General features: G+C 64.6%; 1 protein-coding gene across 1 annotated transcript; it reads left to right on the top strand.

Moving 5' to 3' along the window:
• Nucleotides 1–3,451: 3,451 nt before the first annotated feature.
• On the top strand, nucleotides 3,452–17,326 carry LOC141478283 (sushi, nidogen and EGF-like domain-containing protein 1; the record flags this gene model as incomplete). Its single annotated transcript, XM_074167388.1, is given in 9 exon segments — nucleotides 3,452–3,582; nucleotides 4,428–4,715; nucleotides 5,417–5,432; nucleotides 5,435–5,552; nucleotides 8,581–8,819; nucleotides 14,222–14,245; nucleotides 14,838–14,912; nucleotides 15,551–15,581; nucleotides 17,275–17,326. Coding segments are annotated over 9 exon segments (974 nt in total), but the record flags the coding sequence as incomplete, so codon positions are not given.
• Between the last annotated feature and the right edge of the window lie 30 nt (nucleotides 17,327–17,356).

The following is a 17,356-nucleotide window of genomic DNA, read 5'->3' as shown; positions in this document are numbered from 1 at the left end:
GGGGGGCGAAATGGGGGGGCACCCAGATGCCTGAGTCCCTTGGGGGGGGCACCCGGATGCCTGGGGGGCGGGGGGGGGGGACGGGGGGGGGCACCCGGATGTGTGTGTCCCCTGGTGGGGGGGGGACACCCGGACTCCTGGGTCCCCGCCAGCCCCGTCCCGCCCGAGGCTGTTCCTGACCCCCCCGTGACCGGTTTCGGTCAATATTTCCCGTCACGGAACTCCGGGGGGGGCACCCGGACGCCTGGGGGGGGGTTGGGGGGGGCACCCGGACGCCTGGGTCCCCTTGGAGGGGGGCAGGGTGCCCTTCCCAGTGTCCCCAGTCCTTCCCGGTCCACCCCAGTTCTCCCCCAGTAACCCCTCCCAGTGTTCCCATTCCCCCCCAGCATGTCCCAGTGCCCCCCACAAGAGCCCACAGCCCATCCCAGTTTATCCCAGTTCACCCCAGTCCCCCCCAGCATGTCCCAGTGCCCCCCAGTACCCCCCCACCAGAGCCCACAGCCCATCCCAGTTCACCCCAGTCGCTCCCAGTATGTCCCAATCCCCCCAGTGCCCCCCCACGAGAGCCCACAGTCCATCCGTCCATCCCAGTCCCCCCCAGCATGTCCCAGTGCTCCCAGTGCCCCCCACAAGAGCCCACAGCCCATCCCAGTTCACCCCAGTCCCCCCCAGCATGTCCCAGTGCCCCCCAGTGCCCCCCCAAGAGCCCACAGCCCATCCCAGTTCACCCCAGTCCCCCAAAGCATGTCCCAGTGCCCCCCCAAGAGCCCACAGCCCATCCCAGTCCATCCCAGTTCACCCCAGTCCCCCAAAGCATGTCCCAGTGCCCCCCAGTGCCTCTCAGTTTGCCCAATTCCCCCCCAGTGCCTCCCAGTCCCCCCCAGTGTCCCCCCATGAGACCACAGACCGTCCCAGTCCCTCCCAGTTTGTCCCAGTCCCTCCCGTGCCTCCCAGTCCCCTCCAGTGCCCTCCCGCCAGAGCCCACAGTCCATCCAGTTCATCCCAGTCCCTCCCAGTTTGCCCCAATCCCCCCCAGTTTGTCCCAGTTCCCCCAGTGCCCCCCCATGAGACCACAGACCGTCCCAGTCCCTCCCAGTTTGTCCCAGTCCCTCCCGTGCCTCCCAGTCCCCTCCAGTGCCCTCCCGCCAGAGCCCACAGTCCATCCCAGTTCATCCCAGTCCCTCCCAGTTTGCCCAATCCCCCCCCAGTTTGTCCCAGTTCCCCCCAGTGCCCCCCATGAGACCACAGACCGTCCCAGTCCCTCCCAGTTTGTCCCAGTCCCTCCCGTGCCTCCCAGTCCCCTCCAGTGCCCTCCCACCAGAGCCCACAGTCCATCCCAGTTCATCCCAGTCCCTCCCAGTGGTGGGGGGGGGGCGGAGGAGGAAGTGCCCGGGGCCTGGGAGGTGCCACCGGGGCCACTCCCCCCTCGTGTGTCCCCCCCCCCGGGGCTTGTCCCCAACCCCGTCCATAAAGTGACACCGGTGACGCTTCGGGCACCGGCCACCACCATGGGACCTCGGTGAGTGCGGGGACATCGGGGGGACATGGGGACCTGGGGGGGGGACATGGGGGACAAGGGGGACATGGGGGGGACATTGGGACTTGGGGGAATGTGGGGACATTTGGGGACATTTGGGGACATGGAGGGACATGGAGATGTGGGGGGACATGGGGGGACATCTGGGGGCATGGGGACATGGGGGGGACATTGGGACTTGGGGGAATGTGGGGACATTTGGGGACATTTGGGGACATGGGGGGACATGGGGGACATGGGGACATGGGGGACATGGGGGGACATCTGGGGGACATGGGGACATTGGGGGGACATGGAGATGTGGGGGACATGGGGGACATGGGGGGACATCTGGGGGACATTGGGGGGACATGGAGATGTGGGGGGACATGGGGGACATGGGGGGACATCTGGGGGACATTGGGGGGACATGGAGATGTGGGGGGACATGGGGGACATGGGGGGACATCTGGGGGACATTGGGGGGACATGGAGATGTGGGGGGACATGGGGGACATGGGGGGACATCTGGGGGACATGGGGACATTGCGGGGACATGGAGATGTGGGGGACATTGGGGACATGGGGGGACATGGGGGACAGGGGGACACGGGGGGGACATTGAGACATGGAGGGACATGGGGGACAAGGGGGGACATCTGGGGGACATGGGGACATTGGGGGACACGGAGATGTGGGGGGACGTGGGGGGACACTGGGGGGACATCTGGGGACAGGGGGGACATGGGGACACTTGGGGACACAGGGGACATGGTGGGACACGGAGATGTGGGGGGACGTGGGGGGACACTGGGGGACTTGGGGGGACATTGGGGACATGGGGATGTGGGGGGACATCATTGGGGACATGGGGGTCCCCCCAGGCCTGGGCAGATGAGGGCTCCCCCCATCCTCCTCCTCCTCCTCCTCGGCCACACGGATGAGTGGGGACCCCTGGGGACGTGGGGGTCACCGCCGGGACCCCGGGGTAAGTGGGGACAACATGGGGACATGGGGGGGGGAGTACCGGGGGGACCCCTGGATGGGGGGGACAGGGGGCCCAGGCCCATACTGGGAGGTTCCAGGCCCATACTGGGAGGTCCCACACCCATACTGGGAGGTCCCAAGCCCACACTGGGGGGTCCCAGGGCCACACTGGGAGGTTCTGGGGTGATACTGGAAGGTCCCAGACCCATACTGGGAGGTTCTGGGGTGATACTGGAGTCCCAGGCCCATACTGGGAGGTCCCACGCCCATACTGGGAGGTTCTGGGGTGATACTGGGAGGTCCCGGGGTGATACTGGGAGGTCCCAGACCCATACTGGGAGGTTCTGGGGTGATACTGGAAGGTCCCAGACCCATACTGGGAGGTTCTGGGGTGATACTGGAGTCCCAGGCCCATACTGGGAGGTCCCATGCCCATACTGGGAGGTTCTGGGGTGATACTGGGAGGTCCCGGGGTGATACTGGGAGGTCCCAGACCCATACTGGGAGGTTCTGCGGTGATACTGGGAGGTCTCAGACCCATACTGGGAGGTTCTGGGGTGATACTGGGAGGTTCTGCGGTGATACTGGGAGGTCTCAGACTCATACTGGGAGGTTCTGGGGTGATACTGGGAGGTCCCAGACCCATACTGGGAGGTTCTGGGATGATACTGGAGTCCCAGGCCCATACTGGGAGGTTCTAAGGTGACACTGGGGTCCCAGTACCACACCAGGAGGTCCAAGCCCATACTGAGAGGTCCTGAGGTGACACTGGGATGTCCCAGCCCCACACCAGGAGGTCCCAGTCCCACACCAGCAGTTCCACATCCATACTGGGAGATCCCAAACTCATACTGGGAGATCCCACAGCATCATGGTTGGGGGGGTGGTTCTGGGGCCACCATGGGGCACCCAGAGCCACGCCGTGGGTCCCTGACGGGTGTCCCCAAGATGGGGTCCTCTACCCCTTCGGGCCGGAGGTTGGGGACGAGGCCACCCCCCACGAGGACGACGGGATGAGCCCCAAGATCATCCTCTGGGAGACCTTCTCCTTCTACGGACGACCCCACCGCTCCCTCTACGTGGGTCCCGGGCCCCACGGGTGGGGGGCAATGTGGGGTGGGGACCACCATGGGTTGGGGGATACCATGGGTTGGAGGCCACCATGGTTGAGGGCCACCACGGGTTGGAGGTCACCATGGGTTGGGGACACCATGGGTTGGGAGCCACCATGGGTTGGAGGCCACCATGGTTGAGGGCCACCACGGGTTGGAGGTCACCATGGGTTGGGGACACCACGGGTTGGGAGCCACCATGGGTTGGGAGCCACCATGGGTTGGGGGCCATCATGGGTTGGGGGCCACCATGGGTTGGAGGTCACCATGGGTTGGGGACACCATGGGCTGGGGACACCATGGGCTGGAGGTCTTCATGGGTTGGAGGACACCATGGGTTGGGGACCACCATGGGTTGGGGACACCATAGCTGGTGCCACCATGATTGGGGGTCACCATGGGTTGGAGGCTACCATGGGTTGGGGGTCATGATGGGTTAGAGGCCACCATGGGTTGGGTGACACCGTGGGTTGGAGGTCACCGTGGGTTGGGGACCACCATGTTTGGGATCACCATGGGTTGAGGGCCATCATGAGACAACCATGGCTGGTGCCACCATGGTTGGAGGCCACCATGGCTGGTGCCACCATGGCTGGTGCTGTCATGGTCGGAGGCCACCATGGGTTAGGTGCCACCATGGGTTGGGAGCCACCATGATTGAAGACACATCACTGAGAGGGCCACCATGGCTGAGGACCATCATGGATGAGGACCACCACGGGTTGGAGGACACCATGGTTGGCTGCCACCAGGCTTGAAGGCCACCACAGGTGACGGCTGCCTCACCGTGGGGTGACGATTGTCTTCTCCAGGTCAACAACAACGGGGTGGTGTCCTTTGGGAAGGGGGTCCCCGAGTTCACCCCTGAGCCCTTCCCCTTGCCCGGCCACCGCCCCTTCGTGGCCCCGTACTGGGCCGACGTGGACACCAGACTGGGAGGTGACGTCTTCTACCGCCAGAGCCGGGACCCAGAGCTACTGGCCCGACTGGCCCGTGACCTGGCCACCGCCGTGTCACCCTCCGAGCCACCTCCTCGGCCCACCTGGGCTTTCGTGGCCACCTGGGATCGGGTCTCCTACTTTGGGGCCGCCTCCCAGAAGGTGGGACATTTTGGGGAGGGGGGGGACACGTGGGGACAAGGTGGGGGGAGACAACCGTGGTGACACCCAACTGTGGTGGCTTTAAGCCATGGGGTCACCTACCCATGTGGGGACACGGGGGGACAAGGACACGAGGAGGACATGGGGACGTGGAGATGGGCCCAGGAGGTGGCCATGTTGTGGAGGACACGGGGACACGGTGGGGACAAGGACATGGGGACATGGGGGGACACTGGGGACGGAGGGACAAGGGGATGGGGACAAGGGGATGGAACATGGGGGCAGGGGGACACTGGGGACATGGGGGACGGGGGACACGAGGAGGACATGGGGACGTGGGGATGGACCAAGAAGGTGGCCACCTTGTAGGGGACACAAGGGGACATGGGGGGACACTGGGGACACGAGGAGGACATGGGGACGTGGGGATGGACCAAGAAGGTGGCCACCTTGTGGGGGACACAAGGGGACATGGGGGGGACAGTGGGGACACGGGGGGACATGGAGGACAAGGACACGAGGAGGACGTGGGGATGGGTCCAGAAGATGGCCACGTTGTGGGGGACACGGGGACATGGGGGGGGGGGGGACACACACAAGGGCCACCAGGATGGAGACCCAGAGCTGGGGTGGGGGTGGAGGGGTCACATGGCCACGGTGGTGACACGGGTGGTGACAACGGTGGTGGCACCACCTTCCAGGTGAACACCTTCCAGGCCATCTGGCCACCGACGGGGCCACCTCCTTCGTCATCCTCAACTACGGTGACATCCAATGGACCACGGGCATCTCCAACCAGGGGGACCCCCACAGCGGCCTGGGGGGCACCCCGCGCAGGTGGGGGGGCCTTGGGGACACCCCGGGGGGGGGGACGGGGACACGGGGACACAGAGACACCCCCATCCCAGGGGACCTTGGGGACACCCTTGGGGGGGGGGTCACCCCATCCCAGGGGACCTTGGGGACATCCCGGGGGGGGGACGGGGACATGGGGACACCCCGGGGGGGGGACACGGGGACACGGAGACACCCCCATCCCAGGGGACCTTGGGGACACCCTTGAGGGGGGGGAGGTTGGGGGGGTTGGGGGGGGAATGAGGGAATTTGGGGGGATTTTAGAGAATTTGGGGTAGAATTAAGAGGATTTGGGGAAATTTAGGGAATTGGGGGGGAATTCCAGGGAATTTGGGGGAATAGTGGGAATTTGGGGGGAAATGAAGGAATTAAGGACATTTGGGGGGAATTGAGCAAAATTAGGAGGAATTAAGAGGGTTTTGGGTGGGATTAAGAGGATTTGGAGGGAATTTAGGGGATTTGGGGGGAATTAAAGGGAATTTGGGGGGAATTATGGGAATTTGGGGGGAAAGAAAGGAATTAAGGAAATTTGGGGGGAATTTAGTGAAAGTGGGAGGAATTAAGAGGGTTTCGGGAAAATTAAAGGAATTGGGGAATTTAGGGGATTCTGTGGAATTAAAGGGGATTTGGGGGGAATTAAGGGAATTTGGGGGAATTAGGGAATTTGGGGAGAAATGAGGGGATTTTGGGTGGAATTAAAGGCATTGGAGGGAATTTGGGGATTTGGGGGGATTACGGGGATTTGGGGGGAAATAAAGGAATTAAGGAAAATTGGGGGAATTTAGTGAAATTGGGGGGAATTCAGGGATTTGGGGGGAATTCAGGGGAATTTGGGGGGAAATAAAGGAATTAAGGGAATTTGGGGGAATTAGGAGGATTTGGGTGAAATAAGGGGATTTGGAGGGAATTCCAGGGATTTGGGTGGAAATAAAGGAATTTGGGGTAGAATTAAGGGATTTGGGGAATTTAGTGAAATTGGGGGGAATTAAAGGGGATTTGGGGGGAATTTAGGGAATTTGGGGGAAATTTAGGGAATTTCTGTGGAATTAAGAGGATTTGGGGGGAATTATGGGAATTTGGGGGGAATTAAAGGGATTTGGGGTGGAATCAAGAGGATTTGGGGGGGAATTTAGGGAATTTGGGAGGAATTAAAGAATTTGGGGGAAATTTGGAGAATTTGGGTGAAATTAAAGGGAAATTCGGGTGGAATTCAGGGGATTTAGAGGGAATTGAGGAATTTGGGGAAATTAAGGGAATGTGGGGGGAATTAACGGGATTTGGGGTGAAATCAAGAGGATTTGGGGGAATTTAGGGAATTGGGGGGAATTAAAGGGAATTTTGGGGAAATGAAAGGAATCTGGGGGAATTTAGAGAATTTGGGTGAAATTAAAGGGGCATTTGGGTAAAATGAAGGGAATTTGGGGGAAATTTAGGGAATTTCTGTGGAATTCAGAGGATTTGGGGGGAAATCAAAGGATTTGAGTGGAATTAAGGGGATTTGGGGGAATTCAGTGAATTTGGGGGGAATTAAGGTTATTTTGGGCTGGATTAAGGGGGATTTGGGGCAAAATTAAGGGTTTGGGGCAGAACCCTGCTTTCTCAGCCCCCGGGGGGGTCCCACCCCCCGTCCCCCCACCCCATTGTCCCCCCCTCTCCCCTTGTCCCCCCCCCGCGATGTCCCCAGGTCGGATTAAGGGATTTGGGGCAGGATTAAGGGATTTGAGGCAAAATTAAGGGGATTTGGGCAGAATTAAGGCTTTGGGGCAGAATTAAGGGTTTGGGGCAGAACCCCGCTTCCTCAGCCCCCGGGGGGGTCTCATGCCACCCCCCCTCACCCCACTGTGTCCCCCCCCCGCGATGTCCCCAGGTCGGATTAAGGGATTTGGGGCAGGATTAAGGGGATTTGGGGCAAAATTAAGGGGATTTGGGGCAAAATTAAGGGGATTTGGGGCAGAATTAAGGGTTTGGGGCAGAACCCCACTTTCTCAGCCCCCGGGGGGGGGTCTCATGCCACCCCCCCTCACCCCACTGTGTCCCCCCCCCGCGATGTCCCCAGGTCGGATTAAGGGGATTTGGGGCAGGATTAAGGGATTTGGGGCAAAATTAAGGGGATTTGGGGCAAAATTAAGGGGATTTGGGGCAGAATTAAGGGTTTGGGGCAGAACCCCACTTTCTCAGCCCCCGGGGGGGGTCTCATGCCACCCCCCCACACCCCACTGTGTCCCCCCCCCGCGATGTCCCCAGGTCGGATTAAGGTCATTTGGGGCAGGATTAAGGGGATTTGGGGCAAAATTAAGGGGATTTGGGGCAAAATTAAGGGGATTTGGGGCAGAATTAAGGCTTTGGGGCAGAACCCCGCTTCCTCAGCCCCCGGGGGGGGGTCCCGTGCCACCCCCCCTCACCCCACTGTGTCCCCCCCCGCGATGTCCCCAGGTCGGATTAAGGTCATTTGGGGCAGGATTAAGGGGATTTGGGGCAGGATTAAGGGGATTTGGGGCAGGATTAAGGGGATTTGAGGCAAAATTAAGGGGATTTGGGGCAGAATTAAGGGTTTGGGGCAGAACCCCGCTTCCTCAGCCCCCGGGGGGGGTCTCATGCCACCCCCCTTCACCCCACTGTGTCCCCCCCCCGCGATGTCCCCAGGTCGGATTAAGGTCATTTGGGGCAGGATTAAGGGGATTTGAGGCAAAATTAAGGGGATTTGGGGCAGAATTAAGGGTTTGGGGCAGAATTAAGGGTTTGGGGCAGAACTGCGCTTCCTCAGCCCCCGGGGGGGTCTCATGCCACCCCCCCTCACCCCACTGTGTCCCCCCCCCGCGATGTCCCCAGGTCGGATTAAGGGGATTTGGGGCAGGATTAAGGGGATTTGGGGCAAAATTAAGGGGATTTGGGGCAGAATTAAGGCTTTGGGGCAGAACCCCGCTTCCTCAGCCCCCGGGGGGGGTCCCATGCCACCCCCCCTCACCCCATTGTCCCCGTCCCCCCCCCCCCCCAAGGCCGGGTTCAACAGCGGGGACGACGTGCACTACTACAACATCCCGGGCTCGCGCTCGCCGGCCGTGCTGGCCATCGGCCACAAGAGCAACGTGGGGGTCCCGGGGCGCTGGATCTTCCGCGTGGACGAGTTCACGGCCACCGAGGGCCCCCCCGAGGCCACCCACACCCCCTCGGCGCCCCCCAACACCACCCCCTCGGCGCCCCCCAGCAACACCCCCCCGAGGAGGACCACCAAGGAGAGGGTGTACATCTGCGGGTGGTGAGTGGTGGAGACGGAGGTCTGGGTCCTTTTTGGGGGGGCCACAAGGTGGGGGGGGGGGTGTCCCCTGGGGTTGGGGGGTACCCGGATACCTGGGTCCTCTTGGGAGGCACCCGGATGTGGGGGGGGGGGGGGTCCCCTGGGGTTGGGGGGCACCCGGATGTTGGGGGTCCCTTGCAGTTGGGGGGCACCCAGATGTGGGGGGGTCCCCGGGGGTTAGGGGGCAACCAGGTGGTGTGGGTCCCCTGGGGTTGGGGGGCACCAGGATACCTGGGTCCTCTTGGGGGGCACCCGAATGTGGGGGGGTCCCCTGGGGTTGGGGGGCACCCGGATATCTGGGTCTTCTTGGGGGGCACCCGAATGTGGGGGGGTCCCTGGGGGTTAGAGGGCACCGGGATATCTGGGTCCTCTTGGGGGGCACCCGGATGTTGGGGGTCCCCTGGGGTTGGGGGGCACCCGGATGTGGGGGTTGCCTGGGGTTGGGGGTCACCCAGATGCCTGGGTCCTTTTGGGGGGGCACATGGTTGGAGGGGGGGTCCCCTGGAGTTGGGGGCCACCCAGATGTGGGGGTGTCCCCTCGGGTTGGGGGGCACCCGGAGGCCTGGGTCCCTTTGGGGGGGCCACATGGAAGTGGGGAGGGGGGTCCCCTGGGGTTGGGGGGCACCCAGGCGGTGTGGGTCACCTTGGTTGGGGGGCACTCGGACAAGTGGGTCCTCTTGGGGGGTACCCACATGTGGGGTCCCCGCGGGTTGGGGGGCACCCGGAGGCCTGGGTCCCTTTGGGAGGGTCACATGGAAGTGGGGGGGGGGTCCCCTGGGGTTGGGGGGAACCCGGACGCCGGGATCCTCTTGGGGGGGCACCCGGATGTGGGGGGGGTCCCCTGGGGTTGGGGGGGCACCCGGATGTGGGGTCCCTTTGGGGGGGTCACACGGGTGGGGGGGTCCCCTGGGGTTGGGGGGCACCCGGACACTGGGGTCCCCCAACTCCCCCCCCCCCCGTCCTTCCCCCCTCCCCCCCCGCAGAAGGACACGCCCCCCCGAGGACGCGTCACCATGGAAACACCAATAAAGAGTCACCCAGCACCGTGTGTGTGTGTGTGTGTGTGTGTGTGTGTGCAGTGACATGTGTCACGTGTGTCACACGTGTCACCATCCCCGCCTGTCCCCGTGAAAGGGGGGGACACGGGGAGGTGGGGGGACAATGGGGACTACACCCGGTGACACCCGGCACCCACAACCCCCTACACCCAGTGACACCCACACTGAGCTACACCCGGTGACACCCAGCACCCACACTGAGCTACACCCGGTGACACCCGGAACCCACACTGCGCTACACCTGGTGACACCCGACACCGACACCCCTTACAGCCGGCGACACCCGGCACCCAGAACCCCCTACACCCGGTGACACCCGGAACCCACACTGCGCTACACCTGGTGACACCCGGCACCCACAACCCCCTACACCCAGTGACACCCACACTGAGCTACACCCGGTGACACCCAGCACCCACACTGTGCTACACCCGGTGACACCTGGCACCAATACCCTTCTACACCTGGTGACACCCGGCAGCCACACCCCCTACACGTGGTGACACCCAGCACCCACACCCCCCTACACCCGGTGACACCCGGAACCCACACTGCGCTACACCTGGTGACACCTGGCACCCACAACCCCCTACACCCAGTGACACCCACACTGAGCTACACCCGGTGACACCTGGCACCCACACTGCGCTACACCTGGTGACACCCGGCACCCACAACCCCCTACACCCAGTGACACCCACACAGAGCTACACCCGGTGACGCCCAGCACCCACACTGTGCTACACCTGGTGACACCCGGCACCCACACTGAGCTACACCCGGTGACACCTGGCACCCACAACCCCCTACACCCAGTGACACCCACACTGAGCTACACCCAGTGACACCTGGCACCAATACCCTTCTACACCTAGTGACACCCGGCACCCACCCCCACCCCCTACACCCAGTGACACCCAGCACCTACACCCCCCTACACCCGGTGACACCCGGAACCCACACTGAGCTACACCCGGTGACGCCCAGCACCCACACTGAGCTACACCGGGTGACACCTGGCACCCACACTGTGCTACACCTGGTGACACCCAGCACCCACACTGAGCTACACCTGGTGACACCCGGCACCCACAACCCCTACACCCAGTGACACCCACACTGAGCTACACCCGGTGACGCCCAGCACCCACACTGAGCTACACCGGGTGACACCTGGCACCCACACTGCGCTACACCTGGTGACACCCAACACCCCTTACAGCCGGTGACACCCGGCACCCACAACCCCCTACACCCAGTGACACCCACACTGAGCTATACCCAGTGACACCTGGCACCAATACCCTTCTACACCTAGTGACACCCGGCACCCACCCCCACCCTCTACACCCAGTGACACCCAGCACCTACACCCCCCTACACCCGGTGACACCCGGAACCCACACTGAGCTACACCCGGTGACGCCCAGCACCCACACTGAGCTACACCTGGTGACACCCGGCACCCACAACCCCTACACCCAGTGACACCCACACTGAGCTACACCCAGTGACGCCCAGCACCCACACTGAGCTACACCGGGTGACACCTGGCACCCACACTGCGCTACACCTGGTGACACCCAACACCCCTTACAGCCGGTGACACCCGGCACCCACAACCCCCTACACCCAGTGACACCCACACTGAGCTACACCCGGTGACACCCAGCACCCACACTGAGCTACACCCGGTGACACCCACACTGAGCTACACCCGGTGACGCCCAGCACCCACACTGCGCTACACCTGGTGACACCTGGCATCAATACCCTTCTACACCTAGTGACACCCGGCACCCACCCCCACCCCCTACACCCGGTGACACCCGGCACCCACACCCCCATACACCCAGTGACACCCACACTGAGCTACACCCGGTGACACCCAGCACCCACACCCCCCTACACCCGGTGACACCTGGAACCCACACTGCGCTACACCTGGTGACACCCGGCACCCACAACCCCCTACACCCAGTGACACCCACACTGAGCTACACCCGGTGACACCCAGCACCCACACCCCACCCTACACCCGGTGACACCCAGCACCCCTCCCCCCCCCCCCTACACCCGGTGACACCCGGTACCCACAGCCGGTGACACCCGGATGCCGGGGTCCCCTCCCCGTCACCCCCCCCCGTGTCCGGGTGTCCCCAGCGTCACCCCTGCGTCAGGGGGGAGGTCGCAAAGGGCCCTTCGTGGGGTGACATCGGGCGGGGGGGGGGGGGGAAAGAATCCGGGGGGGGGGGGGTGTGTGTTTCCCGGCTCCGTATGGCCCCGCCCACTAAGGCCCCGCCCACCCCATGTGGCCCCGCCCCTCTGGTGTAGCCCCGCCCCCTCTTGGGTGTGCCCCCCCCCCCCCTCCTCCAGTTCCCCCCCCCCCCGTTCCTGTTTTGGCCGTTACTGGTGCGGGAAGGTGAGTGGGGGGGTGTCCCATGGGTGGGGGGGTCCCATGGGTGGGGGGGGTCCCGGGACCCCTGGGTCCCCTCTGGGGGGGGGTCCCATGGGTGGGGGGGCACCCCATGTCCCCATCCGGGTCCCCCCCCATGTTCCTCCCCCCCCCCGCAGAAGGGACCCAGGGGTCCCGGAGGTGCCCCCCCTACCAAAAAGGGACCCAGAGGTGCCCCCCCCCGGGGTTGTCCCCCCCCCGCAAAAGGGACCCAGGGGACCCGGAGGTGCCCCCCCCGGGTTGTGACACATCCCCCCCCCCCCCATAAAAAGGCACCCAGGGGACCCAGAGGCGCCCCCCCCCGAGTTGTGATCCCCCCCCCCCTCCAAAAAGGCACCCAGGGGTCCCGGAGGTGCCCCCCCCCCGGGGTTGTCCCCCCCCCAAAAAGGGACCCAGGGGTCCCAGAGGTGCCCCCCCCTCCCAAAAAGAGACCCAGAGGCGCCCCCCCCCGGGGTTGTCCCCCCCCCAAAAGGCACCCAGGGGTCCCAGAGGTGCCCCCCCCCCGGGTTATGACCCCCCCAAAAAAGGCACCCAGGGGTCCCAGAGGTGCCCCCCCCCCCGGCCCGGATTGTGCCCCCCCCCGGCCCCCTCCCGCCTGTTCCAGTCCCTCCCAGTAACGCCCCAGTAAGGAATTCGCTGTGACTCACCTTCCCCTCCCCCACCCGGACGCCTGGGTCCCGCGGGGGGGGGGAGGGGCACGGGGGGGGGGGGGAGGGGCATCCCCCCCCCAACTCAAGGAGTGCCCCTCCCCCCCCTCCCCTCCAGGGGTCAAAGGTCACAAGATGGAACGGGGGAGACTGGGGGTGCTGGTGCTGCTGGGAGGTACTGGGAGGGACTGGGAGGGAACTGGGAGGGGAACTGGGAGGGGTTATGAGGGAACTGGGAGGGAACTGGGGGAGCTGGGAGCAATTGGGGAGAACTGGGAGGGAACTGGGAGGGGTTGTGGGGGAACTGGGAGCAATTGGGGAGGAACTGGGGAGGAACTGGGAGGGAACTGGGAGGGGTTGGGGGGAACTGGGAGGGAACTGGGAGGGAACTGGGAGGGGTTGTGGGGGAACTGGGAGTGAATTGTGGGGGAACTGGGAGGGAACCGGGAGCAATTGGGGAGGGAACTGGGAGGGAACTGGGAGCAATTGAGGAGGAACTGGGGTAACTGGGAGGGAACTGGGGGTAATTGGGGGTAACTGGGAGGGAACTGGGAGCAATTGGGGAGGAACTGGGGGAACTGGGAAGGAACTGGGAGAACTGGGTGGGAACTGGGGGGAACTGGGGGGAACTGGGAGGAAACTGGGGGAACTGGGAGGCAGAACTGGGAGCAATTGAGGGGAACTGGGAATAAGTGGGGGGAACTGGGAGACACTGGGAGGAACTGGGGGGCACTGGGACAGTTGACCCCCCCAACTGGTTTTTTGCCCCCCCCTCCCCCTCCCCCCCCCCAGTTTTGTCGACGACAAGAGGGAACCCCCTCCCCCCCGGTGAGTGACTGGGACAAACTGGACAAACTGGGAGGAGGGGAGGGGTTGGACTGGGAATGGGAGGGGTTGGACTGGGATGGGGGGGGTCATACTGGGAGGGGGAGGATCTTACTGGGAGGGGGAGGATCTTACAGGGGGGGTGTCATACTGGGAGGGGGGGTATCTTACTGGGAGGGGGAGGATCTTACTGGGGGGCCATACTGGGAGAGGGGGGGCCATACTGGGAGGGGGTGTATCTTACTGGGAGGGCGAGAATCTTACTGGGAGGGGGGAGGACCTTACTGGGGGGGGTCCTACTGGGAGGGGGGGGGGGGGTCATACTGGGGGGGCCCGGGGGTCCCACTGACCTCCCCTCCCCCCCCCCCCAGATGCCACCAGTCCCTTCCAGTACGGTGAGTGGGACGGGGGGGGGGAGAGGGGTGTCCCCAAGGGGGGGGGTGTGTGACATGGGGGTCCCCAAGGGGGTGACAGGGGGGTCCTCAAGGGGGGGTGACAGGGGGGTCCCCAAGGGGGGGGGGGGTGACAGGGGTGTCCCCAAGGGGGGGGGTGACATCGGGGTCCCCAAGGGGGGGGGGTGACAGGGGTGTCCCCAAGGGGGGGGGTGACAGGAGTGTCCCCAAGGGGGGGGTTGCAAAGGTGTCCCCAAAGGGGGGGGGGGGCAACAGAGGTGTCCCCAAGGGGGGGTGACATGGGGGGTCCCCAAGGGGGGGTGACAGGGGTGTCCCCAAGGGGGGGGGGGGTGACAGGAGTGTCCCCAAGGGGGGGTAACATGAGGGTCCTCAAGGGGGGGTGACAGGGGGTGTCCCCAAGGGGGGGGGTGACAGGGGTGTCCCCAAGGAGGGGGGGAGGTGACGGGAGGGTCCCGGGGGGGGGGGACATGGAGGTCCCCAAGGTGGGGGGGGGGGGGGGGGGTGTGTGTGACAGGGGGGGGATCCCAACGAGGGGGGGGGGGGGGGGTGACAGGGGTGTGTGTCCCCCCCCCAGACTGGTACCGCCTGCGGGTGGCCGGGCTGGTGGTGGCCGCCGTCCTCTGTGTCATCGGTGTCATCGTCCTCTTCAGTGAGTGTCACCTGGGGGGGGGGGGGGGGTCCCCCACGTCCCCTGGGGGGGTCGGGTCCCCGCCGTGTCCCCTGGGGGGGGGCATCCCCTTGTCCCCTGAGGGGGTCCCTTTGTCTCCTGGGGGTGTCCCCCGTGTCCCTTGGGGGTCCCCCGTGTCACCTGGGGGGGGGGGTGTCATTTGGAGGGTGTCCCCTTGTCACTGGGGGGGGGTCCCCGTCTCACCTGGGGGGGGGGGGGGCTGTGTCACCGGGGGGGTGTCCCCTTGTCACCGGGGGGGGGGGGGGGTCCCTGTGTCCCTTGGGGGTCCCTGTGTCCCCTGGGGGGGGGTGTTCCCTTGTCACCGGGGGGGTCCTCGTGTCACCTGGGGGGGGGCCTGTGTCATTTGGAGGGTGTCCCCTTGTCACCGGGGGGGGGGGGGGCTGTGCCACTGGGGAGGGTCCCCGTGGGGGGGGTCCCTTTGTCCCCTGGGGGGGGGGGGGGGCTGTGTCACCGGGTGGGGGGTCCTTGTGTCACTTGGGGGTGTGCCTCATGTCACCTGGGGGGTGTCCAGGGCTCGATGTCCCCTGGGGGGTGGGGTGGGGGGGTGTGTGTCGTGTCCCCCCCCCCAGCACTTGTCACCCTCTTTTGTCCCCTCCCAGGTGGGAAGTGCAAGTGCCGGAGCAAAGCCAGGTGGGACACGGGGGGGGGGACACACATGGAGGGGGGGGACGTGGGGACAAGGAGGGGACACGGGGGAACATTGGGGGACAAGGGGGGGGGACACGGGGGGGACATGGGGGGACAAGGGGGGGGACACGGGGGGACACTGGGGATGGGGGGGGACATGGGGGTGACATTGTGTGACACGGGGGTGACATGGGGGACACTGGGGACACGGGGTGGGGGGACACGGTGGGGGACATGTGGGGGGGACAGGGGGGGACATTGAGAATGGGGGGGGACTTGGGGGGGGGGGACACCGGGCATGTGGGGACACGGGGGGGGGGGGGGGGGGAGGAGGACGTGGTGGGGGACATTGGGGACATGGAGGGGGGGGGACATTGGGGGGGGACACTAAGTCGTCACACCCCCCAACCCCCCCCCCCCCCGCAGCCGCCGCCGCCCCCCCCCCGGAGATGTCCCACCTCGTCACACCCGGTGAGTGTCCCCTCCCCCCCCCCCCCCACCAGGGGGGACCCCAAAGTCTCCGGGGGGGGGGGGACACGGGGACATGGGGACACCCCCAGGTGTCTGTGTGTCCCCCCCCCCCCACCTTAACTCGTGTCCCCCCCCCCCCTTCCCCTCAGGAGCCGCCAGCAAGTGCTGAAGTGTCCCCAAGTGTCCCCAACCCCCCCCCCCCCCCCCCGGGGAGAGTGACACTTGGGGGGGGAGGGGGGAGCAGGTTTATTTTGGGGTGAAACCCCCCAAAAAAGGCAAAAAAAGGGGAAATGAATAAAAAATACCTGTTAAAAAAAGGTCATTTTTGGTTATTTTGGTTGGGGGGGGGGGGAGGGGGGAGTGTCCCCCCCTGTGGTGGCATCAAGGGGACAATGGTGGCCTTGGGGACAAGGATGGATGGGTGGTGGCACCCAGAGGGGACAGGGTGACATTGGGGGGGGTGGTGGCCGTGGGGACATCGGGTAGAAGGTGGCACCAGGGGGTGACAAGGTGGAGCCGATGGTGACGTTGGTGGTGGCCTCGGGGACACCGGGGAGGTGGTGGCACCAGGAGGTGACATGAGGCCAGTGGTGATGTTGGGTTGGTGGTGGCCTTGGGGACAACAGGTAGACGGTGGCACCAGGGGGTGACAAGGTGAGGTGGGGCCAACGGTGACATTGGTGGTGGCCTTGGGGACACCGGGGAGGTGGTGGCACCAGAAAATGACAAGTGACATGGGGCCAGCGGTGACATTGGGTTGACGGTGGCCTTGGGGACATCGGGTAGATGGTGGCACCAGGAGGTGACAAGGTGGTGTACCCATGGTTGACGTCCCCATGTCCCAGCTGCCTATGTCCATCGTGACGTGACACTTGATGTCCCCATCGTGACGTCACCTCCATCGTGACGTCTCAATGTCCCCATGTCCCCACCTCCATTACGACGTGACTCTTGATGACCCCCATGTCCCCAGGTCCATGGTGATGTCCCCATGTCACCTGGTGCCCACCTCCATCACGACGTGACCCTTGATGTCCCCAGGTTCATGGTGATGTCCCCGTGTCACCTGGTGCCCACCTCCATCATGACATGACCCTTGATGTCCCCATGTCCCTCAAGCCACCACCATGTGCCACTCGATGTCCCCATGTCCCCAGGTCCATGGTGATGTCCCCATATCCCCTGGTGCCCACCTCAACCACGACGTGACCCTTGATGTCCCCAGGTTCATGGTGATGTCCCCGTGTCACCTGGTGCCCACCTCCACCACGACGTGACCCTTGATGTCCCCCATGTCCCTCAAGCCC

This window comes from Numenius arquata, unplaced genomic scaffold (genome assembly GCF_964106895.1).
Source record: "Numenius arquata unplaced genomic scaffold, bNumArq3.hap1.1 HAP1_SCAFFOLD_1152, whole genome shotgun sequence".
NCBI classification, from domain to species: domain Eukaryota; kingdom Metazoa; phylum Chordata; class Aves; order Charadriiformes; family Scolopacidae; genus Numenius; species Numenius arquata.
Note: the sequence above shows the minus strand (reverse complement) of the source record. Positions and strands in the feature narration are given on the sequence as shown.